The sequence below is a fragment of the Varroa destructor genome, unplaced genomic scaffold, assembly GCF_002443255.2.
Source record: "Varroa destructor unplaced genomic scaffold, Vdes_3.0 BEIS01000006.1, whole genome shotgun sequence".
NCBI classification, from domain to species: domain Eukaryota; kingdom Metazoa; phylum Arthropoda; class Arachnida; order Mesostigmata; family Varroidae; genus Varroa; species Varroa destructor.
The window spans coordinates 548,386-573,538 of NW_019211459.1; the positions used below are offsets into that span (position 1 = coordinate 548,386).

The 25,153-nt window shown below is 39.0% G+C and overlaps 1 protein-coding gene and 1 long non-coding RNA gene across 15 annotated transcripts in view; one reads left to right on the forward strand and one right to left on the reverse strand.

Annotated features, from left to right (window-relative positions):
- Positions 1 to 25,153, forward strand: part of LOC111252315 (CLIP-associating protein 2-like) — a 61,657-nt gene that overhangs the window by 25,277 nt on the left and 11,227 nt on the right. For 10 of the 14 annotated variants that reach the window (XM_022809961.2, XM_022809962.2, XM_086992382.1 and 7 more), the window contains exons 3-14: positions 13,522 to 13,656; positions 14,026 to 14,087; positions 19,663 to 19,773; positions 20,032 to 20,101; positions 21,424 to 21,553; positions 21,874 to 21,980; positions 22,298 to 22,386; positions 22,632 to 22,737; positions 22,862 to 23,026; positions 23,309 to 23,500; positions 24,197 to 24,439; positions 24,839 to 24,928. In XM_022809961.2, coding sequence (XP_022665696.1) covers positions 13,522 to 13,656; positions 14,026 to 14,087; positions 19,663 to 19,773; positions 20,032 to 20,101; positions 21,424 to 21,553; positions 21,874 to 21,980; positions 22,298 to 22,386; positions 22,632 to 22,737; positions 22,862 to 23,026; positions 23,309 to 23,500; positions 24,197 to 24,439; positions 24,839 to 24,928 — 1,500 coding nt within the window. Of the gene's footprint in view, positions 1 to 3,417; positions 7,653 to 12,662; positions 12,796 to 13,521; positions 13,657 to 14,025; positions 14,088 to 19,662; positions 19,774 to 20,031; positions 20,102 to 21,423; positions 21,554 to 21,873; positions 21,981 to 22,297; positions 22,387 to 22,631; positions 22,738 to 22,861; positions 23,027 to 23,308; positions 23,501 to 24,196; positions 24,440 to 24,838; positions 24,929 to 25,153 lie in introns of all 14 variants that reach the window. The other 4 variants (XM_086992387.1, XM_086992386.1, XM_086992388.1 and 1 more) reach the window with 3 other exon arrangements.
- On the reverse strand, positions 20,378 to 21,428 carry LOC147754705 (uncharacterized). The gene is made up of 2 exons (XR_015329873.1): positions 20,947 to 21,428; positions 20,378 to 20,744 (listed from the first exon to the last, which is right to left on the reverse strand). It is a non-coding gene; the product is annotated as an uncharacterized LOC147754705 (long non-coding RNA).

A 25,153-nucleotide genomic window follows, 5' to 3' on the forward strand; every position in this document is an offset into this window, starting at 1 on the left:
ATTACGGTTGAAAGTTTTGCTCGTATGCCCACTTCTTTCTATTGGATCAATTTTTTATGCGGATATTTTCTAGAATAAACAAGAGAAGAGAAATAGAAATGGACGAGAATGCCATATAACATAATGCGATCCCGACCGCTTTGTCTGCACACGGCCTGGCCTATGGATTGGAAGGCGCTTCTTCTTGAGGTAGTTGGTGGCCAAGCCAGTTCCTGAAGCGCGATCTAGCAAAGCGTCTGGCTGCTTGGCTGATTGTCCCTTTGGCTGACTGACGATCGACTTGACGCACTGAAGCACCCAGCAGCGAAATGACGAAACCATCATGACCGTCTAAGGATCAGGGGGCGCAGCAGCAGCTCTCACATTATCTAGTCGCATTTAGCTCCCGCGTCCGTTCGAGCTGTATGCAGGTATCACAGCCGATAGCGATGGCCCAAGTGACAGCGGACGAGACCGACCGACTGTTGCGTCGCTCTGTAGCGCTGTTGTACCTGACGTTACGTTCGGCGTCGAGTAGACCCGGAAAACGACACGAAAGCACGCGACGATTGCAGGTTCCGATTTGAAATCGACTCAGATTCGAATAGCGAAGAACACGAGCGAGCGCGAAATCAACCGCATAGAAGTGGTCGTAGTCGTCGTTAATCGACACATTTACCTCTAATAAATGTTTCTGAGGAAACAAAAACAAGAGAGGCGTAACAGCGACGATATGAGCGTTCTGCTCTCACTGGCTGTGTGCCGAAAGATTAAGCTTAGTGAAACAAGATAGCTTTAAGCGTCATAATTATGATCACTGCCGTCGTCGTGTCAGGTCAGCCTTGACAAAACTGCCATTCGAATATCAACGGCCACTCTATGAAGTACCTTTCATAGGTACAGGACGCCGGCGATGTGTACTGCTACGACGCCAGTAGCGCTAAATTGCTACCGTTGTCACGGCGTGCTCTGGAACAAGTAGAAGAGTCGAGATACTTGATTTTCAAATAAGGTAACACATTTTGCCGGTACAAAACACAATCTGAAAAACCTTAGAAGTGACAACCATTATGATTGTCATGTGTTTCAACCGAAGCGATTTAAATGTCGTTTAAATCGAATGTTTTTATTTCTAACGATTGAATTAACGTGTTGGAGTTCCTATGGCAACATCTTGCGTTCGATAATTAGCTACGTCATCGGTAAAATAAGGTACTAGGTAATTATATGTATTCATACCTTTCCTCACGCCTGTTGTTGCTAGCGGTTACAAGATGATGATGCTAATCTTGGCAAAATATAATGTTAAATATTGATATTCCCACGTCGCTTCTAAATACACCATATGTAGAATTGCTTGTCTTCAAAGTAAGTATTTAGCATAGCCCGCCTGATTCTGTATTCGTCTGTCTGCGGACGGAGCAGAGGGATTCGCTACTGTTTCTGGGTTGTTGGCCGCATCGCTCTATCTTCATCCCGCGTGGGCCACAGCAAAGGTCTGAAGTTGCGAAATCGTGGACGGCTTTTCCTAATCTTTGCATTTCATCTCGACCAAATAGTGGCATTTCGTAGTTTTTTTTTTTCTGTTCTAACCATTCGTTTCCACTGAACGCAGCGAACGCTAGCACGCTACTACTTCTACTCCTGCCATTATTATTGCTACCAACAACCACGATCGGCCAACCTGAACCAGCGGATAGTTCAGGTCTGATAGTGTTCATGAATGCCGCGTCAGTATCTAATGTCCAATATACTCATTGATGCAATCCAATTGGTGACCTCTGCTCTGCTGTACAAAGCGAAATTCGGCAGATGTGCGTATTATAGTGAATAGGCAACATCCAGTGATTCAGCATTTATTAACTAATTTATAAGAAACAATAAACAGAGCTGACATCTTTTTTGTCACAGCCGAGATACATGTGACGAAAGATAGCCTGTAACTATAACATGGGGCATTTTGCGTTTAAGTTACCATTGAAAATAGCTTCTTAGAAGATTCAAGCTGTCTTAGTTGTTGATCTGGCAAATGTCAAATTAGCTGATTGGAAATAAAATAATCAACTTGAGACATTTTGCGAGAGCACCTTCGTAGAGAAAGCAATAATATGCTTGCTAGCCCCTTCTCGTTTTCGTACGTTACAATTGATTCATTGCACAATCGCCAAACTTCGAACGCTTTCAATCGAGTTATGATCGTCTGTTCGATTTATTTTGTTGGCTTCAGATTGAACTGGGTGTGAACGTCAATATGTAAAAAATTGGCAGCAAGAAAAAATATATATATGTGTGAGCTATGCCCAGACCCGTAAGCCGCGTGATGCTAGGTGTCCCACGTCGCGTGATTTACCGGCAACTCGCCTATAAGAGATCGTCATCATTATCACCATTCCCTTCGACATTAACGTTGCCGCAGCTTTTTCTCCTCCAGTATTAAAACCAGCGAAATATATGAAACGAAGCTATCGTATTTGTTTATATAATTGCGATAAAGATACAATTGATACCCTTATCAGCTTTATGATATGTGCCACAGAGCCGTTGTTAGGAACGTTTTCACTTTGTCATGCTTGGTTCTCAGCAGAACATAAAGCCTGTTACGTTCGGGCAGAAAAATTGCTGTGGGAACGGCATATAATGTTCGGGATTAATGTTTTAGCTAGTTGGAGAGAGCATCTAAAACATATAAACCAAGCATTATTCTAGAAGATTATTTTGAAAAAAAAAAGGACCAAAATTCTTCTCGCTGTTACGTTGTAGCTTTAGTTTAATTTGGCCAATTTATCCCTTGAACATATAAAACGGTGGTCTCTTTCTCGTATTTTGTTAATTTGTCGTTACTCGCCGTTAAGGAACAGTTCCTTTTTGCTTAATCAAGCCACTGTCTATCCAACTGCTTGTAATTAGAAGTGGAACGTATGAAAATCTGACCTGATTTTTAATTTTACGCCTTTTGCAATGAGTATATCGCAGACTTAAAATAATAACAATTTTTTTTTACTAGAGACGGCTTTAAATGAAATTTATGAGCAAAGATATAAACATTAGCATAATGACGATGACGTATAAGCCTTTTTATATCACTGAAACTAAAAACAAATTGTGAATGGCCAAACGATTCCCACACGGGCTTTATGTTGTCGTATACGTAAAACTGTTCATTCGATGTTTATTTTTCTCTAAACTGACGTTAGGACAAATAGATAGTGGCAACAATTCACAAAGAAAGAGGTGTCAGCATCGTGTGGCTCAGTAACGCCGATCCGTTTTTTAAATTAGAGGACCTTTATAGAAACTCGGCAATTACAATATACTGTTAGTTATAGCCTATCCTGCATTGAACACCAGGTGGCAGCACCAAATGAAAAATCATTTGCGGTGCATAAGTATTGTTTTTGCCCCGCGACGCGAATTGATTCTGAGCTATTTGATCTACAGGGGCAATACTTGGTTGTTGATGTTGTCGGCAATATGATATGTGTGCGTCGTGTAAAGGGACTGCAAGGTTTACTAACCCTTAATGACACTCAAGGTCAACGTATACATAGCCGTGAGTAATAAATTACATTGCCAATGCCCTTGTTTACTAGACAATAGCTAAGCAGCTGTACTGACAGCACATAAACGATAACTAATTATATACTGCCAGCTATTTCTTCTCTGAAAGTGACCTCTTACTTTTTTACATGTATCATCACTACTATTATATGTATAATATATAAAACACAGGCTGTAGTTGAGATTGATCTATTGAATACATCGTATTACCATGTTCACCAAACGACGGAAAACTCTTCGTTTTATATACTTCTCGTAATTTAGTTGACACTAATTCCTTAGAAATTACATCGATACCATTGATTGGTTTTTGTTGTTATCATTGGCAGTGAAAAGGTATTATTTCATAATTGCAAGCCATTTACTAACTCCTAAATAGAAATACGCAAGGTGGGTGATTAACGTTATGGCATTCGGTAACGTAACGAGATGGATATTCTTCTACTTACTTTATTTTGGTATTTTGTTATTGTATATTTACTTTTGTATGATATCGTAGGTAGATTGCTGTCAAGTAACCAAAACGAACTTTTCGTTCATTGTACATTTTTTCTATTGGCCGAATGGCGCATCAAAAAAAAACAGAAAGAATTGATCACGGGGTGAAACTGTGGACCAAATGTTTTTTTTTATGGTTCAACTAATACTCTTTAGCTAGCCCTATTGTATTTTTGTCACTGCCTCAATCTCTTATACTGTGGTTAGTTCGTTCACAAAATACATTACGCATCGATCATACGAATATCTCATGTTCATATAGTGCAGATCAATAGGCAGGTTCGTTAACGAGCAACGCAACGTCAAACGCTGCCAGTCGTATTGTATACTATATGTGTGGAAAATACGAGTCACGCAAACGTCGTCGAATAGACTCTATGCGTATTGTCGCCATACATTGAGGTATGTACGTGTATGATAATCTGCTAATGCATTCGTTTCTCTTTTTCCTGAATTTCGGATCGACGGAGCAATGAATCGGACACGGGAAACACCATCCCGCTCTCCCCTGTCACACCCCCGCGTGAACGTCGCCGATTCTCGTTCGTCTATTTTGGATCGACTTATTTATTCAACTGTTCAGCTCATCAAAATCAAACAGAGCTCTGATGGGGAACTGCGTCAATTATGCAGTTAACCACTGGCTGAATAGGTGACGGAAGGGCCGCTGGTTCACCAAAATAAAATAGGCGTTTACTTCTTAGAAAAAATATAACAGTTACTACAGAAAATGCTTTACTGACATTCGGCAAACACCATACAACTCTGAGAAAACCTAGCGGATCTGTTCAGCTTAAAATACGAAATACTACGTTCATGTACACGCTATGGAATTATGTACCAGATTCAACGGGCAATCTGCAATACGAATAAAGAAAACGTGTTGGCAGTTCTCAATACCGTGGAAGTGAGAATCTTATCTTTGAAGGCAGTATATTTATCGAAAATTTTTAGGCTGAATAGAAGCAGATATCTTTTTACATGTTATATGATAATATGACCAGACTAAATCTGGTCATTGGCAGATTAAATATGCGCCATTTTCATCGATGACTTTCTGCTATTTTTCTTGTAACGCCATAATCTCATCACTGTAGAATGTTTGTGATTTTTGGGCGAAAAATTCTGACCAGTGATTCTTACATGCTTCTATTGAAATTTAAAAGGATTCTGCAGAGACCGAAACAGATGGCAGAGTTTGGCGGATGGAAATACAATTGGGTAACTTTTTTGCGTCTATCTCTGTGCCACTCAAACATTGAGTTTATTTTTGCAGTCAGCTTTTTTCAAATGGCTTAAAACTGTTGGGTGGTAAATGTTTAGTTACTTGGCGATGTGGCGGCTACTCACGTGTCAATCTTGCCCAACTTTCGCAATAATTTCAACAACTTTTTGCGTAATTGGTCAACCACTACGAGGGGCGTCTTTCGCATTGAAATTTTCAGAACGAACGCGACAGAACCGTCTTGGGGCCGTTTCAGCTGATAACGCATTTTGACCATAAAGAGCACAATTTTTTTATGGGCCTGGGAAACATTTGTGCCTCCATCGTAATAAAATTGGGAAATCTGCAGAAATTTGGCTCCTTTTGGAGGCGCTCTATCTTAAGTTTGAATGAATAAAGGCATTCAAACGGTGTTAGCGCATCCACTACTGTCAAGTCTCAATCTTGCAAACGACACTAACTCCGACCCGGCGCAACTCGTATTACTTGACATACATGTGCGGGTTTGAAGTTTTCTAGCCAAAAAAACGGTCCATACTTTCTTGTCAACCCAGAGAAATTATAATAATAATAATAATAGATCCTGTAACCTCTACACTCGATAGCTCTCCTGCTATTTCCAAGTCTCTTTTAAACTCAAACACGGTAACTAAAACTATGCTTCTATTGGGATCAACTGTTTTCTTTTTTCACAAAATAGATTGCATGAAATATAAGCTCTGCAACAGTATTTTCTATCTTAACGCATTTACGAAATTTAACGAATTTTAATTTTAACGAATTTTACTAGATTTGCGGCGTATATATAGGGCAATGACTTCAATTGAACCTGCACACCTACTGCTCTTTACAATATCACTACGGTATTCGTATAAGCAAGATTTATTTGAAGATATTAGTATCAAAAATTCTCAGTGTACTGAACAGCAATGTAATATTCGCAATATGGAGCAAAATTCGCGACCTAGTAAGTAGGTCGTGTGATCAGAGCAGACGACTGACAGAGCGCAGTTTTCCCTTTTGTAAAAAAATTCCAAATTTCCTTATTATTTCCCGTTTGTAGAGTGCCAAAAAAGATTAAAAAAAAAATAATACTTACGTTTCTCCTATAATATATTATTGAGCCGAATTGAAGCTAGACGCCAAAGGCGACCGACCGGCATCCTGTTACTTTTATCTACATTTTTAATAATAATAAATATATAATACTTTGAAAAAGCGGTTCACCTGTCGAATTGTTGAATACGTTGAATCCTCACACGTTCGCAGTAAATGTATCAGGAGGACTATTATTACCTTGTGGCAATATTACTATATTTAGTTGTTTCAGGTTGGTTTACGTACGTTTTGCTTTTACGATCGTGACCGTGCTAGAGGTGATGGCCGCTATTCTCGTTACGACCCTGAACTTCCTGGCTTGTTTGCGGAGAGTGCCGTTAATCACAGCTCTTTATTATTATTATCATTATTATTATAAGAACAATGACTATCGCTACTAAATTTCCTGCTTATACTAAATACCAGCCCATATGCCATACCACACTGTCTTGCTTTTGTAAAAGCACTATTTTTCCCACACCCGTGAAGTACTGATCTGTAAAACGCATTTCTACTTCTAAATCTCACCGTTGATAAACATTACTACCGGACATTAATAATCAGGAAAATATGCATGAAGAATACATAAGGAGTTAGGGAAAACAGGTACGACATATTTTTTCAAAAGTTAATAGGTCTTGCCATTTCAACCCCGAGAAACCCCGCATATGTTCAGCAAGACCTATTCGATTGAACTCCTAATGAGGGCAAGTCGTTGATGGTATACCTAAAAATTAGTGATTTGGAGAGTTTGGATCACATAGAATAAATACCTGGAAGCGCTAAGTAAAAAAATATGTTGTTAACAAATATATCCATATTACTTTGAAATTGAATAGGCTGAATATGATTGATAAAATTCTTAATCCGATCACTATTATTTGGCTGCATGCAGTTAAAATATGTAGTAAACTGTTAACATCCCATAATAATAATCATATTTAAGTAATAATAAGCAACAAAAAGAATAATATGGACTATGATGATTTCTGTGCTTGGGCTTTATTACAGGTTTTACGCGCACGAATAACTGACCCAGTAGATATTGTCTGAGCACAGATTTTTTTAGTTAATATTACCGGGAGAAAGGTATTAGACCCGCTTTGTAAAAAAAACACGGGAGCACTTGCACATACAATAGATATTAAATACACACAATTTCAATTTAGTCCGAGCACGACTGCTCACACGTTCATCTAATAGCCTTTTGTATTTTGCTTTGCAGAAGTATATGAATAATCTGAAGTTATACAAAGCCGGCCTCTAGCGGTGGTGCTCACGATCTTGAACATCGGTGATTCTCTAGTGCACGCATCTTATTTAGATGTGATCTTCACGAAACTGCCATATTTCGAATTTAGCAATTTATTTTGTCAGTCATTTTAGTGTCCAGCTTGTCGCTTTCACCCTATCGCACCGCGCTATCTTCAAGCACGATTGCTTTGCGGACATTTTTTTAGCTTCTATTTTCTGTATACATTTCCGAACATATTTTTTCCATTACTGGGTTGTTTTTGTTCATGAATGCAAATGACGGAAAATGTATGAAACGACAGTTTGTTTGTGATTTAAGGTAAAAATGAATACGTCCTGTGAACAAATTCAACGTTATACGTTTACGTGTAAAATAAGCCTTGCTTAGCGTTCATGACGAGATGGCCATCTCTGTCGATGTCTAATAATTGGAGTTGAGTACTTTTTCTTGAAAGGCAAGATAAATTACAGAGATACAATGGCACAGTGTGTACCAGCGGATAGATAATAGCTTGTTCTTTCTCCAATTGAAAAAAAATTACCTTTTTTTCTTTTTATTTTTTTTTTTTGTAAGAAAATAGGTTTTTTCAAGTACCAACAACGACGGATGAACGTATGCCTATTACGATAAACAGAGCAGCTTGATCTTAAATTAGGTGTCGCATATATTTATATATAGGTAGCTTGAATGTAGAATCTTCAAGTGTATAGAGCCTTTTAGGCCACCATGTGTATATATATATATATGTTCTGAGCACGTATCCACTATGGCTTTGTCCTATTTCGGGTCATCCACCACTGTCTTGTTGATTCATCAGTTAAATCATCATCGAAACGATATCATACGTACGGGCAAGTAAGCAGGCCAAAGGTGACACCCGCACCGGTCGGTCCCATTTTAAAATAAAACTCAATCATTTATAACCACATTTGTCAGGGTTTGCCTTTGCCTTCTGCTTTTCACACAGACACGCTGTTATTTCAATAATGTATATATAGCAAAATTTAGCTAGAACTGAACTCTCCCATAGAGAGCTATTGCACAATGAAGTCTTTCCTCTAAGTGTGCTTCCGTGGAAAAGTTCACATTTATGAATTTTTGAGGTAATGCCTTTTTTATTTTTCACACTCAATTACACGTCGATTCTGCTTGAATTGAAAAATATTTTCTGGTATTTGGGTGTTACGATGAACTGGCTTTTACCAAATGCTTATGATCGATAAATAACTCCGCAGATTGTAACGATTTAACTGGTCTAGATAATGACCCAAACTATGTTCTTCACCTAACTGATTACAGCATTCATTATTGCCACACAACTGTGCCTATTGGTCATGGCTAACGAAATCAGTTAGTAAGGTAACGAATTTCTAACAGTTAGCAAAAAACACTTCATCTACTACCTAGGATCAATCAGTTCCAACTGTGGTCTGTGTCACGCCCAAACAATTCACTTAAATCAAACATATGCACATAATATCTGGTGGCATCAGTAAGTTTTGGCAGGTGGACGGCTAAGGAGAACGGATTGTTGGGATGAACCATTAGCTTTTACAGCTCTCCACGCATCTGGTTGACGCGCTGATGAACCCTATGCAAAGCTCGGTTAAATAGCTGAAGACGCCATTATTCAAATTTTCGACTGTCCCCTTGTTTTCGGCTTGCGTAGCTTTCCTATGTGTTTTTTCCTATGTGTGTAAGTTATGTTTAGTGTCGTAGGCTTGATGTTGAATCATATCTACGCGTTTTTCTTCCCGCTAAAACGAACGCAGACGTATGCCCGCTTTAACAATGTGAACATAAATATACTGCGTGTGTGTACACGGAAGATGTTTTGTTATCGTATACAATTAAGCTGAATTGTCGGATAGGTGGCGCCACGCTTGCTGCTATCTGCTGTTAGCTCTGACACCGCTTGACCCCAGAGTCGCAGTCGCTCAGCGTTTGACTGTTTGTGGAAAGAAATTCTAGGTATAGCTGAAAACCCGACAACTCCGAACGAATCGGTCGAATGACCGTCTGGCCTGCCACAGCTGTCGTGCCATTCTAGTAGAAAGACCAGAACTAGCGCTGATGACGCTGCTAGTTGGGTATTGTGGATTAGTGCACTGTTGAAAAAGTTTTGACCACTACACAAGACTAGTAGTAGTAGGGTATCGTAGGGCATGTAGCAGAAGCAGCTAGCTATTAATGGTAGTAGCAGAAGAGAGGGCATTGCCTCAGATGGCCGCTGCGATGCTTAGCCCCATAGTGCGGCACAAACCTCCCTCTATGTCATGGCACAGCGCGTTGTCAGCAGCGGCGACACGCCCTCCCACGCAAACGGCGTTTAACTGCCGTTAAATAATGCCTTCGAAAAGTGGGTCCACATCGAGCGGCAGGTTAATTGACCATCGTTAGCGTTGCCGTTGCTGGACGCTTACATCCACTTTTAAAACATTGAAACATGACAGTGCCTAGGAAAGGGCAGCGAACTAACTTGACATGCACCGAAGACATGTACAGGATTATGCGGTGGTGACGTCGACCACCAACGCTCTATAGAGGGGAGACATTACATTGCGTAGTAAAATTAAAGCGACAGTCTACGGTAAAAGAAAACTTACGATAAGCCTAAATTCAATGCTTTTAGAAGTTGTGAATCATTCCGGCCGACCGGGTGTTAACTTGTTGACCTTATCGTGAACGCTTAAACGAGAAGTCCCAGGAATCGATTTACGTCCAGTTAGCACTATTTAGATCGGGTTAGACACTTTCCATTGTGTGCTTGAAAATAAGTAGACCATTTCGAATTACCCCCGTATGCTGTTACTATTCGATTGACACTCAGGGTGTCCTAGTTGAGAATAACGCAGGAGCAAAGAAGACAAAGGCTCGTACCATTACATTCGCGGTAAAGTGCGTACGCCCCTCCAAGATTGTTGTATTTGCTCCAGATTTCGACAGTAGCATTTCAGACAGTAATTTCAAAGGAACTCCTAACAATGCCACTACATCATATCACATGTAGGAAAAACTATTTTTTTTTTTAATTGTTATCGCACGCCAAAAGCGTGCTCTCGGGATCATTTTGGAGCAGGGCGGATGCCTGAGTAGTTCCTTTGCAGTATACGATTCGTCGCCTTTCCATGTTTTCCATGTTGTTGTTATTGTATAGCGGCAAAGCATTGGCGTCATCAGTAGTGGTACATTATCAGCTTAATAATACAATGAGCGGTCACTTGTTTGGGTGGCTGATTGGTTGATGTTTACGGACATGGCCCCGTGTGGCAGCCTTTAGCTGTGCAACAATCAATGGCTATGATGTTCTAGGGCCGTTAAATGCGAGCATTGTTAGCCTCTCACTACTCGCACGGGTGGGCGTAAATGTTGATGTTATTGGTTTTTTTTCCGTTATTTGTTAGGGACATCTGGTAGTCGAACATACATGCACACAGACACATGGTCGTGCGTACAAACAGATAAACGCAGATTTACGCGCACCGAACATCAAAATAGTTCGGACACGGGGGCAGCTACAGCAGAATCTGCAGGTACACCTTATGTTGTCGCTGATTGTGATAATATGATGCTGACAATAGCGGCACCTGCTAACTGTCGCGTGTTCACAAATGATGAAGGCTTTACTAACCAAGGGGCCCTTCGTCATCACGCCTCGCGTGCAACGGAGTACTGTCATACCACAACAGCGGCAAGCAGTGCCGCTATTCCTACTGGTACAGCTGCGTCATACCGTCTGTGACAGCAGCAGCAGTAGTAAACGTATTACGGACCGGACACGGTCGATCAATCTCAGCTAACCAATTCCGTTTGGCTAAATTTGAGTCGAATTCATTTTCGTCGTCTCCCACAGTCGACCATGTGCATGTCTATCGATAGGAAAACGAGCGAAACAACGAAAAAGAACGAGGGAAGTAACAAGCGCGTAGCAAATACAAGCAAAATAAGAATGGAAAATCCTTGAAATCGATAGGCATAGTGGCAATAGATGCGGCGACGATCGACCAGTCACACGCCAAATCGCGCTCTGCAGCGCTGATGAACCGAGCTTCCCGCCATAAAATAGACGGATTCGACTCCACTATCCCTACCTACCCCGTCTACACGCCCGCCCGCCTACCTACCTGCCTGCTTGCTTGCCTACCACCAGCTGGCTAGTATCAGTGTAGAGAGAGAGAGAGAGAGAGACAGCAGAGATCGGCCAGGCCAGAAAGCCAATCTTAGCAGAAGGAAGCCTCCGTATCATCACCTGTACCATCCATGTACAACGGATCCAGGCAAAAAAAAGGCACGACAGACTTCGACAAACCAAATGAAGCATTACACGTACCATGGTAGTAATAGTGATGACGGGAAGTCGTTTGGCCGCAGGCCTGGCCACGTTAAGTACCCACCGTTTAAGTCTGAGTCCGGCTGATGAGCAGTTTAAGACGATAGGCTCCTTCCATACTTGATTTTACATTTGACGAAGTTGTAGAGTCGCACTCCTGCACCCGAAAGGGGAGAACGCGCTCGAACCAGCTGTAAAACAAAGCTCTAAAGGCAAAAACAAACAAACAAAGCATTAGCTACCGCCATACTACCTTTTTAAAGTATACATTGTTGACAAATCTGTACTGACTAGGTGACTGTGAATGTATCGCATCAATATTAAGCATGCTTAATTGGAGCAATATAGAAATTGGTTGTAGAAGCGGTTATTAAAAGGTACTGATAATGCGCTCTTTTACATGTACAATAAGCTAGTTTTTTTTATTAGGGCACATTATTAACTTAGTCATCGGCAAATATAAAAAGTGAATGGTGTTTTATAATATTGTTCAGGGGATCTGCTTAACATTGGAGGAGATTTGAAGTATATGCGACTTGCTAAATGCCAGTTCTTTCGCTTTCACGCTTATTATTAGTAACGCTACATTTCGAAACTATATTAAGTACAGCTTTTGAATTAGCTGAATTTTTCATTCTTCTGCGTCTAAATATACGCTTTTTGAAAAGTAGTCCACGCTGACATTATTTAACGCGTACGATTTTAACAAAACTTGACAGGAACCCGCCCATTCGTATATGTTTCAAATTATCGCTTAGTAATACCGATTCTGCCAAAGTATCAGAAGACAACCAAACTGCTGTCACGGTTACGACGAGCAACGGCCTTGTCTTTAATCTTTACTGTTTACAGGTAACGTCCACTATAGTAGTGTAACAACTGGATGATGTTTGATCACGTGTTAGATACTTGCATTGCATTCGACAGCGCTTTATGTCACCCCAACGCGTCCCCCTAATGGGGGACGCATTTATTTTATACCCCTATTTTATTATACTCATATATTAATCTAATCTTTATGTAAAATACAGTATTATCATTAGTCATAATAAACATAATAATTAATTTTGCTAGTAATAAGGTTTTGAAAAACTGTGTCTCATATAGAGAGTCTACATTGTGACAGACAGCCAATGCCTTCGTTGTCGATGAGCAGTATATGCTCATTTATATATATGTAAATAGATAGTAAATATTGTTTGTTGCGAAAAATAGTTTATTAACGGTTTAATTTGCCGGTAGGCATGCGAAGTGTACACCCATGGGAGGTGTCTAATCTGATTTTCGTTGCGTCTTATAACTAGTTGGCCATCATAACCACTATGGTCTTATTTTCTGAGTCTTATGTTTTTCTTAATAGTAAATTTCGCTTCTATCGATAGCCATTGTGTCATAATGGGAGGTTATTGCTACAGAAAATTTTATTTTGAATCTTTATTTAAGGTTCATATTCTTGTGAAGCGAATGAAACTACAAGCAGCTCTTGTGATATCGTAGGATTTTATGATGTATTATACGTAAGTGTGCCGATGTAGCTCGAGGAATTTTCATTTTTGGTGACACCCTTCTGTATTGCAGGTGTTGGTAATATACCAGTGCGATCGGATTTTAGCAGCCGAAGCTTGCGAGCTACTTCTGCGCCTCCAGGGAAACGAACCACCTCTGGAGTACCTATAACTGCTGGAAAGGCATCACAAAATTCTAACCTTAATGGTCAGTCACTTGTGTCAGAGGGGGGCCTCCTTCCACAAGTTAATGTGAACAACAGTATACATTCTCTCAGTAAATGGGGAAGAAAACCTATATTTTCAAAAGTTATCCTTAAAAGTATTGTAGTCAAAATTGGGTCGCATTTTGACACCAAACACGCTTCCTTGCCCCCTAGCGAGACTGACACCTTATCAAAATATTATACCTGTAAAGTAAATATTTACCTATGTACACAAATAAGCAACTGTTGATAATGACGTAAATGCATACAAGCGATGAGGAGACTCATTACGCATTGTGATCAGCGTTAGCCTTCACGAAGACTTGGAAATTATTTTCTGTTTTCGTTGACTCTTCCGCAATCATTTGCAGGTGGTCGGTCGTCGACAGGTGGCGGCAATATGGCGACCAGCTCTTCCAACAACGCCGCACAGGTATCCCGTATAGACAACCTTTATAAATATAGATTATAATTGATTCTATATGCTTATATCTATTCTAGTATATTACTAAAATTCTATGCTTGTTCGTTTGTCTGTCCAAGCCATGCCGGTCTGTAAATGGTCAAACTGGGTCGACTTTTTGGGTTACTTTCGATCCTGGGAAGAACTGCGCCTAAGATGGAACCGATCGAATGAATATTTTTTTCTCAAAAAAAAAGTCACCATGAAATTTCTACGGCTTTCAGCCTTCATGACTTTTTTGAAAAACAGATCCAATACAGCATATGAAACATGTGTGTAATATTCAAAAAAGAAAACAGAAATGGATAAAATAATTACTGCTCCGGTTCATGCACTGGTGATAATCATGAGCTATCGATTTACAAGCTTCAGCAAAGGTATTATTTAATCCAACGGTATGTCCTTGCCTAATTAAGACTTTTAAATTCTTTACTCTCGTTGGTTTTCTAGTAAAGGTTTTATTTTTAAGATATCCCCACAAGAAAAACCCCATTCGCGTTTGGTCTGGGGAATGGACAGAATGTTCTATGGGACCTCTTCCCCCAGCATATCTGTTTGGAAGCTTCTCATGATGACATGACAATGATGTTGCGCAGGTACTCCATCTCGTTGTAAATAGATTCGCCATCTTTAGCAAGATGCTTGCGAACACCTCCTGACTCTCCTGGAATAGGTTCAAGTAATTGGCACCAAAAACTGTATTGTAAAATAAGAATTGTTCCTAAGACACAGAGTAACTTAGATAAATTTACATGGTGTTTTTACATACCATGTAGACTTATATATATAATAAGTATAATCCTATCCAATTTAAATATAGCTTCATTGCTCCGAACAATTGCGTCTGAAAATTTCGTTCACGATTTGTTACAACGTAACTTTTCCATTACAGTGGCCTAAAACGCTTGATTTGCTGAACGACCAGATTGTTCCGCTAAAACTTGCCAGTTCTTTCTTTTGTCTGATGAAGTGTACCGTTGAATGCGCTTGATATTCTGGATCGTTTTCATGTGTTTCAAATCTTTATTCTGTTCGATTTATTGATCTGCTCGATCCTTCCTACAATAATTTCTTTGTACAGTTGTAGAATAGCATTTTGAAATGATTTTTCGGCGTTTAAAAGGTACTCTTGGTCCATTTACTATTCTCTGTTAATTAGTTAATTATACGGTCAAAATAGAAAAGTTGAAAGGTTACGACCTGTCAAATAGTGTTATTTTGGGATATTCCGCATATATATATATATATGTATATATCTGTAGATATTAAGTTAGTTAAAACCTAATTAGTCGACTCCATCGATTGTAAGTTTAATAAAAGGCTATCAAAAAGAGCCAATTAGCTAACACTGAAAAAGTCCCGTAATCCTGTTGCACGTTTGAACTAAAAGCCAACATGTCATGAGCGAGACATGTCTGGGCAATTTCAGTGAGACAGCTCTCAGTGCATACAATAGTCTCCGTTAGGCCGGGTGTAATATCATTCAAGCATAATAAATTTAGTCAACGATAAAACATGCCCAGGGCAAAGTCCGCTAAATCCAAACTACTAAATCTCTAAATCTGTTTGTTCGTCCGACTTAAATAAACCCGTTAAAGTTGTCGGATCAGACCACGGATGACTCTTGGCGAATCACTAGAATACCGTACGGAATAAAGCCGCGTGAAATATAGAAGCTGATCAGGTGAATACTTTAGCTCAGAACAATTTGTTTTTCATCCTATAGAGCATAATGCTAACTCGGGCAAAATTGATCGCGTTATCCCTTTTTTTTTTTTTTTTTTTTTTACAGAATTTATTTATGCTTGTCTATGAGAAAATTGTAGAAGCTGAGGGGTGAGCTTCTGTCGAAATTTCGTTGAAAAAATATTGACAAAGCGCTAGCCGAAGGTTTATATGGAGGTGTGCGTAGGGGTAATCGTTTTAGATAACAATCGAAACCTTTCATCAATCTGAATCAAAATGCAAGGTATGTCCCCATATTCGGATCTATGTTTTCAGGTTGAAAATGTCCCCCAACGAATGAAAATAGCATGACATCTCAAGGATTTTGGATGGGTAGATCTCGACGAGCTGAGTAAAAATTCAATACGTGTCCCTGTACTTAAATTGATGTTTCGATGTGAAAATGCTGAAGAACCCCATTAAGGGGTTCGCTTCACCCACGTAGCAATAGTTTTGAGGTGCTTTTGTGTAGTTTTTAAGCGGATTTCTAATAGGCATCAAAGGGAAGGTTGTAGCGTATAAAAGGACGAATATCTTAACTGAACATGAAAAGAACATAACATTTTGATTTGAAAATATTCTTTAAGAGATTTTTGAGATAAATAGCAGAAGTATGGGATAGATTTTTTCGAAGCAAGGTATCACCATGTTATAGCCATCGATTCCTTACATCCATCCATAAATCATGACGAGCTGAGTAAAAATGCAATATATCTTACTACAACTAAAGGGGTATTTCGGCCAAAAATTCAATGTAGTAACTTTTTCGCTCAGGTGATGTTACGACAGAAATTTTCTTTACTTGGAAATCTATGCAGAGGACATTTCTTAGTTCGAATCGGAATGCATTACATCTTCAGTCTCAGTTTTTGGGTCGAAAATGCCGTTTGAAATGTGTCCGTGGAAGAATTTCTTGACTCCAGTCATTCAACCGAGTAAAAGTGTATATGTATTTATATCATTTTTTTTTTAGGAAACTATGTTATACAAAAAAAGGACAAATAAGAAAACTTTTAAACATTATTAGCGTTTTAAGAACAGAGTCACCAGGTTAGCTGACTCTGTAAATTGTAACGTGTATTAAAAGTCGGCCAAAGGCTCATTCGATAGGCTTACGTGCCTCAGAGGTTGACCAACGACCCGTCCTACTCACGGGCGTTCTGAAGAAAGAGTCATCAGTTGACATTAAAAAAAAGTGATTACAGAAGGGTAACGACTTAAGTGGAGCATAGTAGTTGTGGTAAGACAACTGTTAGTGTATATCTATTATAATTTATTTTAGACTTGGTCTGAAAAAACAAATTAACAGCAAAACAGACGGAGGGCTCGGCGTACAAGTCAGTTTAATCTACCTACTATTAAACCTTTTGCCTGTTCGCTTATTCGAGTCAAATCGGTCCTATTACAGAACGCTCAGATCGGGCTAATTTCTGCTGGGTTACGAGAAATTTTTCTTGGAAGAGTTGGGTGTAAGATGAAGCCAATAGAGACAAATACTCTTCCCCGGGGAATTGTTTTTCTTATAAAGCATAATATTAATATGGAAGAGCTCGCAGTTTTTTACTAATAAAGATTCTGGAAATGTTATATACGATTAAGTTGTTTGTTTCGCAAGCTCATATTTGAAAAGGTAATTTTACTTTCTCATGTTTTTTTTGCGACCCAGTCGTAAGACGTCTATTAATTGTTTACTTTTACTATTATAATTGGTGATTTTCTTCGAAATGGCTCATAATTGACATAATATGAACTATCGCAGTCTATAAACTCTTGGTGTTCAAATACTTTTTTTCTGAGAACAGTTTCTTTTTCTCATGGGGAAGGATAATACAAATTCTTTCGATTTGCGAGATAGTAGATAAAATGCAAACTATCTGGTCATATATAGCTCGTATTGAGTGAGTATTTTTCTTTTCTATAGAACGTAATGATAAACAGCGCGAGATAACACCAGCAGTTCGACAACTGTTGAGAATTTCCTTAAGGACTATATTAGAAAGGTTTTTTGGTGGTAAAATTGTTTAAAATGGTGATATATCTAACCGTACCAGGATTACAACAAGACCCCGAATGAGGACTGGGAATAATTGTAAAAGGTTATGGAATGAGATTCCGTGGAGGACTGTTCCGCCGTGTTCACAGATGAAACTTATCTTTACTGACTTTTCTAAGAAATTGTGGAGTTGAACTCAAGTAGTGCACTAAGAAATACAATATGTAGAGCGTTAAGAAAATTAATTGCAATGTAACGATGAGGTTGTAGAACTGCAAAAAGCTCACGGATTAACCGACACAGAATAAGAAATATGACTATCACAACCAGATACAATCGGAAATTATAGGACAATTGAACGCGATCGAAAAACGTCGGCCTGCAATCGAGCAATAGTTTACATTAGATATAGAAGTATAATACGAATCAAAATACCTGACTACAAACTAATGAGATAACTATCGCGGAAGATGTAGAAGGATTATTAGAGCATTCCAATGGGAAAATAGGAACAGACACCTGAAGTCGTATAACTGTAAGGAGGTAAATGGTACTAACAGATCGAATCGGCCAGGAGAATGTAGCTGCTCTAACCAGATAAAGGGAATGGTATCCTATCCTATCTTAGGGGTGTTTTGACCGCATAACTAAAAAGATGTGCGTCTGCAGTCGAAGTATAGTTGTTTGAGCTCGTGTTACACCAGGCTGACCAAATGGCTGGAAAGGTGGGTTTGTAATGGGCTGGATATAATATCAAAAAATCAATTTAGATAAATAATTGCATGGAACACAAACGGGAACTGAAATGCTTTGGCCCGTTCAGCGTACGATTAAGCGTCTACGTATATCTGTGCACTGATGTGTTCTCTAACATGCTTTTTGTAAAATAGTATTTCTTATTTAACTAAGAGCTAATTCTTGCCATGTAGTTAGGTGGTTTTTACGAGACGTATTTTGCCAATCGAAGATTCGTTCAGCACCTGTCTAAAACTTTCTAAAAGCTTTCTAGTGGATGGACATAACCCGCGTGGATGGCACGCGTATAAGATAACTACGCTAAAGTAAAGAGGTCACTGAGGCAAGATAGTAGATTGATTAAATAAGAAAAAATAAAGCTTTTATAATTAGATAAATGCAACGTTATCACGCGAGTACTGAAGTAGGGTTTCAAAGGCGTAGTTACCGAATGCCTATAAAAGCATAGATTTATAATAAAGTTAAACCTTATGTTTAACTATTTAACATGCGTAAGGTTCGTTGGTATAATATATCTTAATAGAATAGGAAAGATAATTGGTTTGGGCGAGATCGCTACAAAGGGGTGCTACCATAGATAGAACAGAATGATGATTACGACTCAGAACAGAATGATATCAGACCCCAATATTAGCTCGGGTGCAAACAGAATTAGCTAAAACGACGGCGCGGCGTAAACTGCAAATCAACCAAGTATATCACATAATAGAATACAATAAAATAAATTTATTAACGATGCTGTTTTTGGTTTGTTGATGTCTTTACTTGTTCTTTTAGTTTTGAGCTTCAAGCTCTCTGTTTGTCTAACAAGTCATGGGACACAGGTCCTAAGGCGAATGTAGGTGTATAAATGGGACACGATTCTGATTTCAGGATAGGCCTTCATTCTTAAGCTGAAATAATTAGATTTCGTAATAGTTAATAATAACTAGTTAATACAGGGCAATTAATTACTCGAGTTGATCGACGTTTGTTTTTACGAAAAATTCAGACCGAGACTTGTCCAATATAAAACATAATGCGATGATATTCAGAAAAGACTTGAAAATAACAAGCCATTTGTTTATCTAGGTACTGGGCGGTGTTGATGAACAGGTTTTTCTAGCGGCATTTGATGAGCCTCCACTACCGTTGGTGCCAGCGTTACATTCGGCCAGGGATCTCGATAACCACATGAATGGAGTAAGTACATCAATAGTTCCATTTACAAAAATCGCACAGTTGTCGTAAGGTTTAAAATCGCAATCTCATTTCTCCCGCTTGCCAAAGCCAGCGATATAAGGCTCATGCCGTTTCAGTTAACAAAACAAATTTCTGCGCACATCTTTTCTGCTACAGTCTGAAGTTCGGGGTCTCAGGGGGTCACCTTGGAAATAACATTAGCCATTTAGTAATTACATTTTAGATACATTTATATGTGTGTGTACGTAAAATTTCCAGATCCGGTCAGCGCTTGGAAATCCTGAAGTCGACTGGGAACGGAGAGTTGCACTGCTCAAAGCCTTAAGAGGTATTACTTTTTTTCGAAATTAATTGGTAATTTGTAACCATCTTAATATAAGTACCCGTTACAGAACATTCGGAATTTCGAAATTGGCATAATTCACTGGCTGGAAAGCATACCTATCGTATCATTCTCAACCGCGCATTTTAAATTATCGTTAAATATCGTGTGATAGGATATTTTGCTTCTGGTGCAATTACATACATTCGGTATTGAATATTCTCTAGAAAAAAAACAAACATTACCTATTTGTCTTATACGAGTGGATTAAATCACACGATAACGACGATCCGTGTAAATTGTATATTTTACACGTTTATTCTACTATCATTGTTGTACTCAAGCATTATGCCGCTCTTTTCTACATATTGTTTTTGAGTGAGATATACTATAATTCATACAATTATACAACGATAATTTGTCCATGATTCTTGATGTTGTTATTGAAAGATTCGATACAAAATTGATTCGATGCGTAAAACACGCACTGGTATGACGATCCAGCCTGCCTATGCACGAGTGCAATCGGTTTGTACAATGAGGTCTTTTTCCTATCGTAAATTTTCGTCACAGATACAAGTGTGGGGTGCCGTCGATCATCGCTCATTCTGTTAATATGCATGCAGTACTCCATCTGTCTGAACATGGCCTAAAATATACTTATAGAATTGAAAAAACGGGTTAGCTGGAATAGATCGTGAACCAGAGTGAATATGAACATAAATATATGAATACAAGCTGGTCTGGCCAAGGACTATATAAGCGAACAGTTAGTTCAGAAATGGCGGATCATAGTTTCGTTATCATCTATAATGGCCATTATAGAGTTTAAATCCGATAATAAACGATACCTTGACAACTGTTTTGCGCAGTAATCTATGCCTGTGTTAAAATTTGATGCGTATTCACCATAGATAGTAGAGGCTTCTATAGCGGATATAAATAATATAAATGTCACGATTCCGAATGATGGCTAGCAGTAGTTTTCGGAATCTACGTGTATCTAGTATTCACGTACAGCGCCGCCGCTTGAATGACTAAATCCTCTCACTTTTGACAAAACTTTTCAGTTTAATAATAATATCGTTGCAACAATGAAAGCGAAATTTTCGAATATCACTTTTCGTAGTAACTTATGATAATAAAGTTTGTAATGAGCTACCCATTTTACATTGTATAAATATAGATATTTTAAGAATACAAATATAGTTGTTGTTTTACGATAAGAATCGCCCTGACGTAAATGGGCACTTCTGTTATCAATGAAAATTGTGCACAAAACAGCGGTCAATTAACGTACTAATATTTATCTCGAAATGCTTTTGTAGCGGTGGTGCGCGCTGGCGGCGCCTTGTATGACGAGTTCTTCGCCGCGCTTCGGTTACTTGAAGTTCCGTTTCAGACATGTGTCCGCGATCTTCGCTCGCAAGTAGTTCGAGAGGCGTGCATCAGCATTGCGTACGAATGCGATCTTACTATTCCATGAGTTTTGAAACTTTCAAGAGGCGATATATTATATATAGAATATATATATATATATAGAATGTATATTTTTTTTCATTCAACCTTCGGTAACTCAATAGCCAATTTTGGTTAAGTATTTATTACCCTTCCCTACTTTGGAAAGGGTAATGATTCGAATACGTTTGACTGTTGATCCTTCCCGAGGTGTCTCGTTTCGTGGCTCCGTAGTTTAAATCGTATTTCTTTACATAACTTACGCATCTGTTTCTTAATTTTTTATTAATCTATATCTTTTGCATTGATTGTACTGACAGGTACGTGTGTCGTGAACTAGGCCGTCGAGTTGATCATCTGTGTGAAATTCTCCTGCCATCTCTCATACAACTTATCGGATCGTCTGCCAAAGTTGTGTCCTCATCAGGTCAGCGTATTTACTTACTACTTATTACGCCCAGCTCTACTGACTTTGACTGACCGTAAACCACGGGGTGCGCTGTGGTACGAATGTGCTTTACTATGAAGAAAGTTATTCTTCAGAATGATAGCCGACTCAATAATTAAAGTGGAAATGTCCTTTGTGTCGCTTTCGAAAAACAACACAGGAGCCCTAGTTTGAAATTAAATACATTTAGTATTAAAAGCTTACATTATAATCCTTCAAATAATTGTTATTTACTTTTAGAAAATTTAAAATTATAAAAACGTATTTCTCTAATCGTCAGTATTTTGTTATTTTAGGAATAACCTGCATTCATTTTATTTTACAACATGTTCACTCACCCCGACTTATCCCGCTTATTACGAGAAATCTCACCTCGAAAAACCGGGTTAGTGTTCCAGCCTAATAATACCGAGCTTTAAAAAAGCATAAACTCGTTTGACGAATTTTGGCATCATGCAGAAACAGTGTAGAACAAGGATTTACACAAGTGCATACGTGCCAATATAGTATTTTAGTATGTACGAAATAAGCAGAATGGCAAAATTGTTCGCTCTCACCAAAATTGCGAAAAAATAGCAATAGTTAATATTATTACTATTATTGTTAATTAACATAAGGTTATTTTTCTAGGAGATCCGTCGATATTGCTGCGAGTTCTTACATCAGCTGCTGCTTATTTGGCCTGCGGGCTCCCTCGAGAAGCACATTGTCACTATCCAGGACGCCATCAAGAAAGGTGCGCATGCCAACAAATGTTACCAACTTATGTATCTGTGCCTCTGCCTCGCGCTTAACTCTAAGCAGTTCATACTGGAATACTTAAAATCCACAATTTTTGCGCTGGTTGATAATATTTACAGGCATTTCGGATGCCGACTCGGAAGCCCGTTGCCAGGCCCGAAAAGCTTTCTGGGGCTTCGCGGACCACTTCCCGCGGGAGGCCGATAAGCTGTTGCTATCGCTTGATGTAGCCAAACAGCGTTTGCTACATTCGGGATACATTTCCAACGGCCACAACTCAATTAGTAAGCAACGTTAGGCCCTATAGGCTGACTGGCGTTTTCTGGCCACTGCCTCTTCCTTTTACCGACTAATTCCCGTCTTCTACGGCTAATTACCATTGATAATCTGTCTACATGGTTTCCATACGTGATATAACAAAGCATTAAAAAAGTAGTAATATAATTCTTAAGCTGTGTGAGTATCCTTAGGCTGTTCGTCAACTGTAGTTTGCTGAGGTGCTTCTTTAGCCACTTACTAATCTCGTTACTTCTGTCGTTCTGTGTTTTGTCCTTGCTTCTCTTTAGCGATCTCGCCTATGAGCCAGTCGTTGTTCGGCTCATCGCCGTCTTCGTTGACGCGATCGTCTTGCGGGCTGAGTTCCCCTCTGGGGGGACACAGTCTTCCATCTGGGGGGCGAACGCCATCATCCGAGAGCCTACATCGCTCTCTTACCGCTGCATCGCAGGCTGCCAGCCAGTATGGCACCACATCTAGAGGTATCAATAAAAGTGAAGTCCTTCTTTAACCTCTTAAGGATATAGACAAATGTAATGATTCTGATATCTGAAGAGCTGCTTTTTTTAAGGCCCGAGTATAATACGATGATAGCTAAATAGACGTAGTTGAAACTACAGCTTGTATGGGTAAATGTGTTTACATGTACACACACGCGCACGTATATATGTATATACTAAACGGAATGTAGATAAAAAAATATGTGAAATGTTTAAGTTGTTTAACTGTATACTTCCAAACAGCATCAATAAGGGATAGTAAACATTTGAAAAGTACGTTATTTATATTATTACGTAATGCTATCACGAAATAAAAAAAATTTGCGATTTTTACGACATTTTACTTAGACAACTGCTGATCATGTCGAGCTAATGCAGAGGATCGTTTGATATTCTTGAAAAAAAAAATACTGTAGATATCCAAACGGTCCTATTACTTAGATCGTTTAAAATAATTAGAATTTTTGAGAGTTTTGTTTTGACAATTTTCTGTACAACAACTAAACAGGTCGGTCTGCACGATACTTGAAATCTGCAAGGCTTCTCAAAGTATTATAGTTAAATGTATAACTCCACCGGTGTTTCAATTGTATATCTAGCGATTTTCCTTATTTGTACGTGTCAACGTCTATTTCAATTTTGTCACATCGTTGGGTCCATCGTCTCGGCCACCCACAGTACGGCCTGTTTCGACAGCTCGCCGTTCTAATAGCTCGATCGACGCGAGTGCTGCCCGTGCAGCACGTCTACGTGTCGTTGCCGGCGGGACCAGCAGCGCAACGAGTTCTAACGGCAGTTCACCAAAGCATTATCATCATCATCCAGCACACAACAAACAGAGTCCAGCCAATTCGAGTAGCTCGACTCCGAGCACGCCGCAGGTCCAACCAAAGAATGCGTTCGGTTTTGGCCAGTATCTCTGTAAGTAGAAATAAAAATTATTTACCTTAAATGGAGGCCCTAATTTTATATATATATATATATATATATATATACGTATAAATTAACAAAAATATATTTAAAAAAAATAAATAAAATTATATATATTACAATCGCGGAACCGGTTGTAACTGACGACACTGAATAATTTTTGAATCACATGCCACTAGCAGACGAATTTTTGTTTCTAAATACTTCAGTCCTAAGTATAAAAAAATGAAAATAAACATGAATTCTTTTGACAAATCATCGTTCTAGCCCAACTAGCTTAAATATTAATCGACTTCAAAGTCCTAATGTATACGTCTTTCTCAGTTATATTCGTCTCTTCAAAACTGGTTCAGGTTAACCCGAATTCTCTCATTGGTTTGACACTTTCAGCTCGGAGCTCCTCGCGAACCCGGCTCGACTCGTCAAGTACTCTGACGACGCCTACAAGAGGGCGCCAGTCTCGCGTGTCTCAGTCACAACGTAAGCCTGTTTAAGACTGTTTTTTTTCTAAAGAATTTTAACAACATTTTGATTGTTTTTGGCCACTAGACAAACATTTCTGTCCATAACATTTTGAAGTGCTTACCTAAAGACGTATGTTGAAGGTGACTAGCTCAATTTAGTTATCGACTGGCAGGAGCCCGATTTGATTTTATGTAACCGCGGACATGTTGTCGCACATCATACATAATATCGTATCCATAT